At 47.9% G+C, this 12,502-nt stretch overlaps 1 protein-coding gene across 4 annotated transcripts in view; it reads left to right on the top strand.

Moving 5' to 3' along the window:
• The window catches only part of ANKRD17 (ankyrin repeat domain 17), a 159,931-nt gene that overhangs the window by 131,972 nt on the left and 15,457 nt on the right, over window positions 1-12,502 (top strand). For all 4 annotated transcript variants that reach the window (XM_074993801.1, XM_074993800.1, XM_074993803.1 and 1 more), the window contains 5 exons: window positions 3,294-3,410; window positions 5,436-5,607; window positions 6,948-7,395; window positions 8,556-8,711; window positions 8,968-9,117. In XM_074993801.1, the coding sequence (XP_074849902.1) occupies window positions 3,294-3,410; window positions 5,436-5,607; window positions 6,948-7,395; window positions 8,556-8,711; window positions 8,968-9,117 (1,043 nt within the window). The remainder of the gene's footprint in view (window positions 1-3,293; window positions 3,411-5,435; window positions 5,608-6,947; window positions 7,396-8,555; window positions 8,712-8,967; window positions 9,118-12,502) is intronic.

The following is a 12,502-nucleotide window of genomic DNA, read 5'->3' as shown; positions in this document are numbered from 1 at the left end:
GTCTTCCTTGATCACTCCTTTTATATTTTTGTCGTCCAAGGGCCCCATACTTATGGCACTGGACGATGGAGACTGGTTTGCAGCCTTCGACTTACAAGACGCTTTCTTTCATATAACAGTCCACCCGGCACACAGACGCTTCCTCCGTTTCACGGTCGGCGGGGAACATTTCCAATACAGGGTTCTTCCGTTCGGCCTATCCTCGGCACCCAGAGTCTTTACCAAAACCCTGGCAGTGGTATCAGCTTACCTGCACAGGCAGGGCGTGTTTATCTTTCCATATCTGGATGACTGCCTACTGAAGGGGGCCTCAAAGGCAGAGGTCCTGCGCATGATATGCGTCACCGCGAACACATTTACTTCGCTGGGCCTAGTTATCAACCTCGCAAAGTCAAAGACTGAACCCACGTAAGATATAGAGTTGATAGGGGCGCGCATAAACTCTATTGCATCAGGAGTATACCTGCCCAATGCTCGCTTCTGCACCATCAAATCCTTGGTGCAAGACATAATGTACAGCCCCACGGTGCCGGTCCTAACGTGCCTGCAACTGTTGGGGCACATGGCGGCTGCTATGTTTGTGGTACAGAATGCCAGGTTACACATGCGAAGCCTGCAGCATTGGCTGGTGAGTGTTTACAAACCGGCATCACATACCCTCCACAGGGTAGTATCGCCCACGATGGAGGTACGGAAGTCGCTAGCGTGGTGGGCAGATCCCAAGAACCTGCTAGTGGGAGTGCCCTTCCACCAACCACAAATGTCCATTTTTCTTACAACTGATGCCTCCCACATAGGATGGGGAGCGCACATTGGCAGCAAGGTGATGCAAGGGCTATTGTCCCCTGCGGAACAGACACTGCACATAAATATACTGGAGCTCAGAGCAGTATTCAATGTGTGCAGACATTTTTGGAAATACCTGCACGGCAAAGTAGTCGGGATCAATACCGACAATACCTCCACCATGTTCTACATCAATCGAGAAGGAGGGGCACGGTCCCGTGCGCTATGCGTGGAAGCAGTCCAATTGTGGAATTGGTGCATTGCCAACAACATAACGTTGAAAGCCTCGCACTTGCCGGGCGCCCACAACGCGAAGGCAGATCAACTGAGCAGGCGCTTTGCACTCGTGCATGAATGGCAGATCCGCTCTGACCTGCTACTACACATATTTTGCACCTGGGGGTTTCCCCAAGTCGATTTGTTTGCCACCCAGTACAACAAGAAGTGCCCTCAGTACTGCTCCAGAGCAGGAATAGGGCGGGGGTCCCTGGGGGACGCCTTCATGATCTCATGGAAGGGCCCTTTACTCTATGCGTTTCCCCCCACAACACTTATCCACAAGGTTCTGCAGAAAGCCAGAAGGGAGAGAGCTCGCATGATACTCGTAGTTCCAACTTGGGACCGACAACAATGGTTTCCCTTGCTTCTGCGCATGTCAGATCGTCCACCACTCTCCCTACCAGTAGCGCTGGACTTACTCACGCAGGCTCAGGGGTCCATAGTGCACCCGCACCCTCAGGGACTATGCCTACATGCATGGTTAATCTATGGCTCAGCGCCTTAGAGAGCACGTGTACGGAGGGAGTAAGACAAGTCTTAGAGTGTAGCTGAAGGACCTCCACCAGGAGGACTTACGAAGAGAAATGGACACGCTTTGCCGCCCGGAGTTCTGCCAAACAGTTAGCGCCTCTTGACGTTCCTATAACTGTAATACTAGAATACCTGCTGGACATGAAACGAGACGGGCACTCTTTATCCTCGCTACAGGTCCACCTCGCAGCTGTATCAGCTTTTCGGCACAAAGGGGAAGGGCCCACCGTATTCGCCCATCCTATCGTCACAAGGTTCTTGAAGGGGTTGGTAAACCTGTACCCTCCTTGAAAACCGCTACCACCGTTGTGGGGTTTGGACTTGGTACTCCACACGCTATCGGGACCACCCTTCGAACCATTAGCCACGGTACCCCTCCGACTACTTACCATGAAAACGACCTTCCTTCTTACGATTACATCAACCCTCAGGACGAGCGAGCTTGCAGTAGTGATGGCAACGCCGCCCTGCACAGTATTCTCGAAGGAGGTGGTGATCTTGGGACGGTTACACCCAGCCTTCGTTCCGAAAGTTTCCTCGGAGTTCCACATTAACGAAGCAATAGTATTACCCTCGTTTTACCTGAAGCCTCACAGCTCCAGCAAGGAGTCGCGCCCGCATCTCCTCGATGTGAGGAGGGCGTTGGCCTTTTACATAGATAGAACTAAATCCTTCCGGAAAACGGACAGGTTTCTGGTGTCTCTTGCTCCCAGGTCGAAAGGGGAAGGCCTCTCTTCCCAGAGAATTTTAAAGCACATTGTGTCCTGTATAAAACTGTGTTATGAGCTTCGAAAGACCCCTTTGCTAGCCCTGCCTAGGGCTCACTCCACCAGAGCGGTGGCGGCATCAACGGCCTTCTTCAAGGGAATTGTGTTGAAAGACATTTGTAGAGCAGCGACTTGGTCATCCTACGACACCTTCGCCAAGCATTACGCCCTGCATCGGGTGTTCGATGAGGATACCCGTTTGTCGACAGCAGTCCTCTCGGGGGCAAGCTGCACATGAATCGAGTCCCCACCTCCTTACTTGGGGTTACTGCTGGGTAATCACCTACTGTGGAACACCCATGGGGACCACTTGAAGAAGAAAGAGAAGTTACTCACTTGTAGTAACGATGGTTCTTTGAGATGTGTCTCCCTGGGTGCTCCACTATCCGCCTATCCTCCCCGCTTCGGATCTCTGTCCGGTGTTTTTCAGGAGCATCTGAGGCGGTTGGTCAAGGAACTGGTGGGGACCGGATCGCGCACATGACCGAGGGCGCGCAAGGGAGTGGCGCGCATTGGCGCATGTGCGATCCAGTGGAAACTGCTAGAAGAATTCCCATCTGCGGCGCCAGGCGAGCCCGACGCCTACTGTGGAGCACCCACGGGGACACATCTCGAAGAACCATCGTTACTACAAGCGAGTAACTTCTCTTTCTTTCATTATAAAAGATTCTGTAGTATCCATAGCACGTTAGTAGTGTAAAAGACCAGCAATTAAAATTAAATATTTTAAAAATGCTTTGTGCCTATAAGCTGCCAATACAAAATACTAATATTTTTCACATTATTCTTAAGCCTTTTTAAAAGGATTGATTTACACAACTTATTGAGCCAGCTGTAAATCTTGTGGTATTTGGGGGAAAAAAGTTGGTCTACATATACAATACAGAATTCTGTTTTCAGACAGAAGATAGATTTACTTTGTCATTTTAGGAAATGTTAAAAAAGTGCCACCTTTGTATGGAATCAATTGTACAAGCCAAAGATAGACAGGCTGCAGAAGCAAACAAAAACGCAAGCATTCTTTTAGAAGAGCTGGATTTAGAGAAGGTAAGAAATGCCCTTTTATTTGAAGTTTCATTTCAGTGACCAAAACTTCCTCTCCACCATCAGAAGACTTAATGCAAGATCTGGGCCTTAATAGAATAAATAAAATATAAATATCATACACCCTTCCTTTTAATTGGCCAAAACATCACTGTTTTTTTCTGTGGAAGTGAAAGTGCTTAATAGAGTTATTCAGGATGGATTTTTTTTCTGTTAGAATTGTAAAACCTGTGTAAATATAAGAATGTGAAATTAAGGTAACTAGAGTTTGTAAATGGCGTGCACTTACAGAATACTACTTATGCAATAAAGAAATGCTTATGTACATATACTGTTTCTTGGTATAAGCATTTCTTAAAAAGATTAATATGAAGCAATAAGTTACTGTGTACAAACTGAATTAAATGAAAAGTTTGTACCTGGTGGTATGAGCACAAACCTGTATTTAAAAAAACGTATCAGATAACTGAAGCTTCTAGCGCCACATTAGCTGCAGCATTTTTGATATTTTTTCATCTCTCCATAATTGAAAATTGTTTTATCTTCATTTTTGGTAATTTTGTTTTATTATTTTATTCATTGTTGATATGTCTTCTGCTTTCATATGCACATGCTCCGTAGGTACAAGTTGAACCTCTCTAGTCTGATACCCTTGGGACCCGGAGTGGTGCTGAAGGAGGGAATTTGCTAGACTCCAGGAGGTCATTATTGTCTATCACAGAACGATGAAAACCAGGACTGGTTTCTGTAAACAGACTTTATGGATCAGGGGAAACTTGGCCACAGCCATGTGAAGTGGATGTGTAGCTAACTAAAATCATGCTGGACAACAGGTGTTGCCAGATGAGAGAATACTGGACTAGAGAGGTTCAACCTATACTCGTGAAGATTAAAATGTAGGCCAAAATTCTCCTCTCTGCAACAATGTGTATTGCTTACATGTGCAAAGTTTCCATTGTTCAACAAGTTAAATGTGCATTAGAGACCCATAACGCAAGTCAGAGTAAAGAATATTGGCCTTTTGATTTCCAAATATAATTTAACCGATTAAATTCAAGCTTTGACTTTTATAGATACATATTGTGACGTACAAAAGTAGTAGTCTTCAAGCATTCAATTTGCTTCCAAACAAGATGCATAGTTCCTCTTTATCATCTTGTAATACAGTCTTTCCCCGCCTTACGAGGGTAATTCATTCCTGAGAAACCCCTCTTAGGGCGAATTCTCATAAGTTGAAAATGTAATTACCATTCATTTCAATGGGAAAAAATTGTATGCATTCCTGAGCCCCAAAATGTACACCCATTTATGCTAAAACAACGCCAAATCCCATTAAATCCGGTGCAAGGGGGTGGGCAGGGCAGAGCAGGGCATGGGGAGGTAGCCTGGCCTGAGTGCAGCTTAGGTTAAGTGGGCGGGGGGTGCTCCCTGGGGCTGGCCGCATGGGGAGCTAGGCAGGCACAGGGGGTCCCCAGCTGGTGAAGGGCTGTGCCTCGCTTGTGTGGGGTTCTGCGGTGGAGAGGCCCCACCGGTGGCAGCCGAGGTGGCAGCGGTGGGCGAGCCAGGCGCTAAATGGGAGGGAGCACCACAGACAGCGAGCAGCGCCTGAGGCACAGCTATGCAGGGCGGGCGGTGGCATCCCCCAGCCACCCGGGGGGTGAGCGGCAGCAGTGGGGCTGGGATGGGCTGTGTGCCCAGCATCCACGTCTCGCAGAGTGGCGTGATCTACTGCCGGGACTTGGACGAGTCTACCTCCCCGCACCAGACTGCTTCCCTCTCACAGGGCGCCACTGCCCCCCTGCACGGCCTCTTCGTCAAGACCAACGCAGCCGACTCCATCCCCTCGGTGCTTGCCTACCAGAGTCGCCAGCCTCCAGATTGGTCCTCGTAAATGCAAAGAAATGCCTCGTACGCTGAAGTAGGGGTATTAAATGAAACTCCTCGTAAGGTTGAATTCTCGTAATCCGAATGGGTGTATCTCAGGGTATGACTGTACTCTCATACTGCTCAAATCTTTTTGACTTACAGCTGAGGGAAGAAAGCAGAAGGCTGGCTTTAGCAGCCAAAAGAGAGAAGAGAAAAGAGAAGCGAAGGAAGAAAAAGGAAGAACAGAGAAGAAAACTAGAAGAAATAGAAGCAAAAAATAAAGAGAATTTTGAACTACAAGCTGCTCAGGAGAAGGAAAAGCTGAAAGCTGAAGGTAGTCTTACTGCTGTTTCGCATAAATTTAATCTTTTCCCATATTATTTTACTCCCAATAGTATAACTTTGTCAGTACTTTGAAGGTTTCATGTAGTCCATTCATATTTGCTATATCTAACATTACTTTCAAACTCCACTGAAAAAGGAACTGCTATTCTGGACCAGACCAGCGGTCTAGCTAGGCAGTGCACTTTCTCCTGACAGTTGCCATAACTGTCAGAAGTAGTTATGGGACAACCGGTTCACAGTGAAACTTTCTTCTTAGCCACTGGTACATAGTATTGGCTTTGTCCTGGACCTTTAGTTTCTTTTTCAGAACACTTGTATTTTTAATATGTACTATAACTCTCCCATTGTTCTTCTAACGCCACATCATTTGGTCTAGGATAACTTGTAGCATAGAGTTCCGAAGGCTTCATTGTGTTCTGATAAAAGGATGTACCTTACCAGATAGTTTTGAATTTGGCACTTTTGGATTTCATGTAATATCCTCTTGTTCTGGTGTCATGAAAAATGGTAAATGACAATTACCAGTTTAAATTCTTTATACGCTCCAATATTTTGTCCCCTTCTGTTAGTCTCCTCTCAAAAGGCAAACAATAAACCCAGTCTTTTCAGTCTATCTCGTATGAGAGTTTTTTCATATGACTATATGGGAAAACGGTGGTTCTTTGCACTCTTGGAACCTCCTTTATCTCTGCTCTATCTTTTAGGAGATGGAGGGACCAGAACTGAATACAATATGAAGGTGTGTACCATTGGCTTATATCAGGGGTTCTCAAACTTCAGTGCACAGCAACTGCCTTTTGATGACAAAAATTATGACTACAGGAGCGGGAGCCAAAGCCTGAACCCACCTAATTCCTGCTACCCCAGGTGGGAATGTCAAAATCCAAGCCCCACTGCCTCAAGGGAGGTGGGGTAGCAGAATGGATGGCACAGCCCAAGGGTTTGCGGCTTGTAACTTTAGTCCCACTGCCCATTACTGAAGCTCTCAAGCTTCATCCCCAGACAGTGGGGCTTTGGCATTAGCTTCAGCCCCAGGGCAGAGCCAGGCTAAGACAGGCCTAGCAACCCCATTAAAACAGGGTCATGACCCACTTCAGGGTCCCAATGCACAGTTTGAGAACCACTGGTTTATATAATGGTACTTGTGCAACTTCTGCCTTTTGTATGTAACTGGTCTAGTAATTATTAACTTGTAATTATTCCATGGGGTCATTGAAGACTGTTACTCAACATGTTTGATTAGTTAAGTGTGACTTTGAAAACAAACAAGAAAAATCGTAGAAGTGCAAATTTCCTCATGCTGTAGTAATTTTTTTGATTCTTAATCAGATGAGCCTGAGGTCCTAACGGAGCCTCCTAGTGCCACCACTACAACCACCATAGGTATATCTGCAACTTGGACTACTTTAGCAGGTTCCCATGGGAAAAGGAACAATACCATTACCACAACCAGCTCCAAGAGAAAAAGCAGGAAAAACAAAATTAATCCAGATAATGTTCAGATTATATTTGATGATCAACTCCCAATCTCCTATGGTCAACCAGAAAAAGCAAATGGCGAATCGAAGAGTAGCAGTACCAGTGAAAGTGGTGACAGTGACAACATGAGGATTTCCAGCTGTAGTGATGAGAGCAGCAATAGCAACAGCAGCCACAAAAGTGACAGTCATTCTTCCACAGCCGCCACTAACACTCTGTGCAACAAGCAGCAGCCATCAGTACTTGTCACTTTTCCAAAAGATGAGAGAAAAGCAATTTCTGGCAAATCATCAATAAAGTAAGTTACTTTGGCCATGTACAGTAACTCCCAATATGAAATAATTTGACTTTCCTACTGAAAATGACTCTCTAAACTTCTCATTTTTGTGTTTTAGTTGCCTTGTTAGACTCTTCTGAATTGCAAGACTAAAATAAGAGCATAGATGTCCTTGCTTTTCTACTTGTATTATGTCTGAATATGAGTACTGTATGAGGAGACAAATCATTTTTGTAACGTGAATTATATTCAAACAGTAGGCTAAGGCATGATGCCTGCCTGCAAATCTGTAATTATCTTTCTGTATGTGGTTTCCCAGACAGGAGCATTTCAGTCAGTTCTGCCAGTTGGATATTTCATTGTAGCTCTTCCATGCCTGGAAGAGAATATTGAATCATGAATATTCTTTTATTTTTTATATTGTCCAACTGGGTCTTTGATATTGTAGTTTTTTAGGTCTTTACCTGCGGCTGTAAAGGAGTAGTTGTGCTACAGTTCTGCTTAAAAGCATTTTACCTGGGCCACTTCATGCTGAATGAAACTAGGATTACGTTACTGTAGTCAGAATTCTTTGGAAAGAAGAGTCATGACTAGTGACCAGTCATCTTTTAGCAATGCCAGCAAGTGAAAGGGGAGAAGTGTTTTAGCCTAGCTTTCAGGTAAACTGCTGCCCAGTTCAAGTGGCACTCAATCCAGTGGATATTACATTGGTGGTTTTAAAAATTTAAATAAAACTTTGAAGATTAATGTTTCTAGATGCATTTCAGCATACACATTGGTTGATTAATTCTAATTGTGTCAGACCCATAGGAGGAAAAAATGACATCCGTACCTATCAATAAATACTGCTTCTTCAGTGTTCTAGGTAGTTTATTGCTCTGCATTTCTCTGATGCAGTGAGGCTGTTTCTAGCTTTCAGCAGTTGGAGGGAATGGCAAAACCAGATCAGCTACTAGGTGCTAAAATACTGTGTATGTATTTAACAGCATCTATATCTTAACTGTATTTTATGAATGATCACTTTTGTTTAGTGCATTTGTATATCAGGACAAAAATGTTCTAACTCTGTCTGGAGCTTCCAGCTACCTTAGTAGCAGAAGGCTAAAGAAGAATGGCCACGTGGTTTCTTAAATGATTTCTTCAAACTCAATGTATCTAAAAGCAACTAATTATTTTTACAGGTTGTCTGAGGTTATCAGTGAAGTGACCAGCAACTCCTTGTCTACTTGCACAAAATCTGGACCTTCTCCCCTTTCTTCCCCAAATGGAAAATTAACTGTAGCTAGCCCTAAACGTGGCCAGAAGAGGGAAGAAGGATGGAAGGAGGTTGTAAGAAGGTATGCGTGCATATACAGAGTCAAACATGCCAGTAGTTGTATCCCATTTAGGTATGTTTTTCACAGAACATTCTCATGTGTTTGTTGCCCAACTTTTAGATAAAATGAATGTATTAGTTTGAGAGAAGTAATAAATTTATCCTCTTAAACACATACTCAGGATCTCTCTCTCTCACATACTTTATAGTTTCCTGATATTCTTCACTTTATGTCAAACCATTGAAACGTCTCCAAGTGACTTTTTTCTTCTGTATAGATCAAAGAAGGTTTCTGTTCCATCAACGGTAATTTCCAGAGTCATTGGAAGAGGAGGGTGTAACATCAATGCTATCCGGGAGTTCACAGGAGCACATATCGACATTGACAAACAGAAAGACAAGACAGGGGACAGAATTATAACGATCAGGTAAAAAACCTATTTGTCATTATTAACTACTTGTGAAAAGAATAAAAAGAGAGTAGCCTTTAGTGTAATTAGACCACTTTTCTTGCAGGATCTCTAGATGAGCAACAATTTTTAAAAAATCATTTCAAAGCATAATTGATGTTACTATTCTGGTTGTGCTTTTGGACCAAAGGAGTATTTTCATGCAGAATAGAGAAAACTGGTTCTGTTCTGTTATGGGCAGAAAGTAAGGCAATATAAACTATTTTTTGTTGCTGTGCAACACCTTTGTTTAAGATACACATTTCAGCTTTTTAAAGATTTTTATACGTATAGGCTGTGTCTACACTTGCAAGTACATTCAGAAAATCTGGCCCCCTTTCGAAAGAGTGCTGGAGTGTCCACACACAAAAAGTGCCCTTTCTAAAGTCAATTGGAGGAACGTGGCGCCATTTTCAAAAGCATTCTTCCGGTCCTGTAATAGGAAGAGTGCCCCCTTTCAAAAGATCCTTTCGAAAGGCAACGTGTTTAGATGCTCCACAGGCTGCTCTTTTGAACAAGCAGACCTCCATGGTGCCAGCTAGCTGGCTTGTGGAGATGCTAGCCAGCAGCAGCAGGGCTGTGTGGTAGCTGTGCCCAACCTACTTTAAAGCTGCATGTGCCCAGAAACCCCATGGCAGGTAGCAGAGTATATGCTAGGAGCTGCTGCAGCTCACCCTCTGAGCAGCCCCAGAGCAGCAGCCTTTACTGAGGGCCAGCAGCCAGCCACCTCAGGAGCCCAAGGCACAACCCCTCATCAGAGGGCTCACTGGACTCCAGCCAGCCCCCAAAATAAAGGGCACCCTCCTAGACAGAGCCAGAGCTGAGAGACCTGCTGGGGCTCTGGAAAGAGGAGGCGGCGCTGAATGGGATGCGGGGGCAAGCGGCAGAATGCAGCTGCCTTCACCTGCTTGTTCAAAGGCCTGGCCTCCTGAGGACACCCTGCCTGCAGCTCCGACCTGGTCCACAGCAAGGTAAAGGATCTGTGGCAGGGTTACGCCTGGGCCTGGGACTCCTCGGGCTACTATGGGACAGATCCCGCCACCTACTCCTACTACAGGGAGCGCCGCAGCCTCCTGGGCCCAGGGATAGCTCCCTCCCAGCATTCCTCCTGGACACCGCAGCAGATGGGCACACCCTGGGGACGAGGAGGATCCTGTACCTGAGGACAGCCCCATGCACCCAGAGCCAGAAACGGCCACCAAGGTCTTCAGCAACGAGGGGGACCTGGTGATTGAACTCCCATCCCAGTCGTTGAGCCAGGCGATTGCCAACTGGGCATTGGTGGACCTTGGCAAGAGATCTTCTGTAAGTACCTGGCAGGGCATACACCCCGGCCCAGCAGACCTAGTCCAGACACAGCCCAGCTGGCCATGGCGCCCAGTGTGCAGCAACAGCCACAAGCCACCTGCCCCTTTGGACAGCACTGCAAGCTGCATGCGGGGTGGGGTAGGCAGACTGCATCCAGGTACTGCCCCACGTGGGCAGAGACCCCTGTGGCCTGCACAATACCCCATGGCCACCTGTTGCTGGATGGGACTGGTCTCCACGGGAATGGGAGGCACGGCTCTCATGCTGTAACACAGGACTTACTGTGTCATCTTCTCCATCTCTGCAGCCATGCCGCAGGAAGGCCAAGAGAGCTCCAACCCCTCCGTGGTCCCAGACAGCCCAGCGGAGGAGGGGTACCGCTCGCCACTTCCAGCGGCACCACAAGAGGCCCGGAGTGGGAGGGCATGACAGTGAGGACAGTGCCACCCGCTGCCAGGCAGAGCTGGCGGAGCGGCGCCTCCACATGGAGGAGGCACACCAAGTGTGGCGGAGAGCTGCATGGTACAATGTGCTAGGCCACCTGCAGGAGATGACCACAGTCCTGTGGGAGCACTCAGAGCTTCTGGCCTGACTCCTCCCCTGCTCCCCCACAAGGTGCCCCCACCCCCAGATCCTCCTCACATCCCTACCTTGCCATGCTGCCCACCCCTTCCCAGCCCCACCAGGGACCCCGAACCAGGGATGGGAGGGATCACAGGGCTGACAGGGCTTGCGGCCGTCCACCCACACCCTGGAGTAGTGCCCCCACTTCCAAGTTGAGGTCCCCACTCCCCAGGCAAGTTCTACCCCGATTGTGCTGCCTCCTGCTTGCCCAGCCCTCCCATTGTAAATAGTTTGGCCCTGCTCCCTGCTATAGCTAGTTTTGTTGCAATATTGTTAGACAAAACAAAATTTAGAGTGACAGTTAAAGTTTTATTTTTGCACCATTCCTGTGTCCCATGCTCTTGTTGGAAGGGATGATGGAGCGTGGATGTGTTTCGGGGGGGATGTTAGGGGGAGGGATGGTGAGGGTGTGTGTGTGTGTGGTAGGCCTGCCTGGGGTGCTGTGGGTTGGGGGTCACTATGGCCCATGTGCAGAGGTCTCCTGGAGGGCCTTGCTAATGTGGATTCTATCCCGGTGGGTCTGGTGGCTTGGGGCAGGGGACGTCTGTTTGAACCTAGGGGCAGACTCAGCCGCCCACCTCAGGGGGAATGCCTCACCCTTACCCTCCACAATGTTGTGGAGGACACAGCAGGTAGCTATCATGTGTGGGACGTTCTGCAGGCCGATCTCCAGGCATGAGGAGGAACCACCACTGGTCCTTCAGGTGCCTGAAGGCCCGCTCAGCCATATAGCGGGCCTGGTTCGGGCACGTATTGAACAGCTCCTGGGTGGGGTTGTGGTGGCTCGTATATGGCTGCATTAACCAGAGCTGCAGGGGATAGATGGTGTCTGCCACCATGCAGAGGGGCATGGTGATGTCCCTGACCTGGTGCTCCCGTGGTGGAACCTGTGTCCCGGCCTCCATTTGGCAGCAGAGACTGGAGTTACAGAACACACAGGCGTCGTGTGTCCAGCCTGCCCAGCCAACATAAATGTCCCAGAAGTATCCCCGGGGTCCACCAGCACCTGCAGCACTGGCAAGTGGTAGCCCTTGCAGTTCATGTAGGTGCTGGCACTGTGTTCCATGGCATGGATGGGGTTGTGCGTCCTGTCCAAGGCACCAAAGCAGTTTGGGAACCGGAGTGCTGCAGATCCCACGGCTGCTGCATCCATGTCCGCCACGCGAACCACCTTGTGCAGCAGCGTGGCATTCATGGGGTGCACCATCTGCGTGGGATGGAGGGTGTGAGCTCTCCTGAGGGTATGACAGGGTTTCCTGGCCCCCTCCGTGTGTCCCCAGCCGTCAAGGGTCCCTCTTGCCTGGGGGGGGGAGCCCTTCTCACCTCCCTGTGGCAAATGTGTGCCCCAAGCAACATTCCTTACCTTCATGGTGACAGTCCCAACGGTGGACTTTCCAACCCCGAATTGGTGCCCCACTGACTGGTAACTGTC

The sequence above is a fragment of the Carettochelys insculpta genome, chromosome 4, assembly GCF_033958435.1.
Source record: "Carettochelys insculpta isolate YL-2023 chromosome 4, ASM3395843v1, whole genome shotgun sequence".
Taxonomy (NCBI): Eukaryota; Metazoa; Chordata; order Testudines; family Carettochelyidae; genus Carettochelys; species Carettochelys insculpta.
The sequence above is the reverse complement of the archived record's forward strand: the minus strand, read 5'-3'. Positions and strand labels throughout refer to the sequence as shown.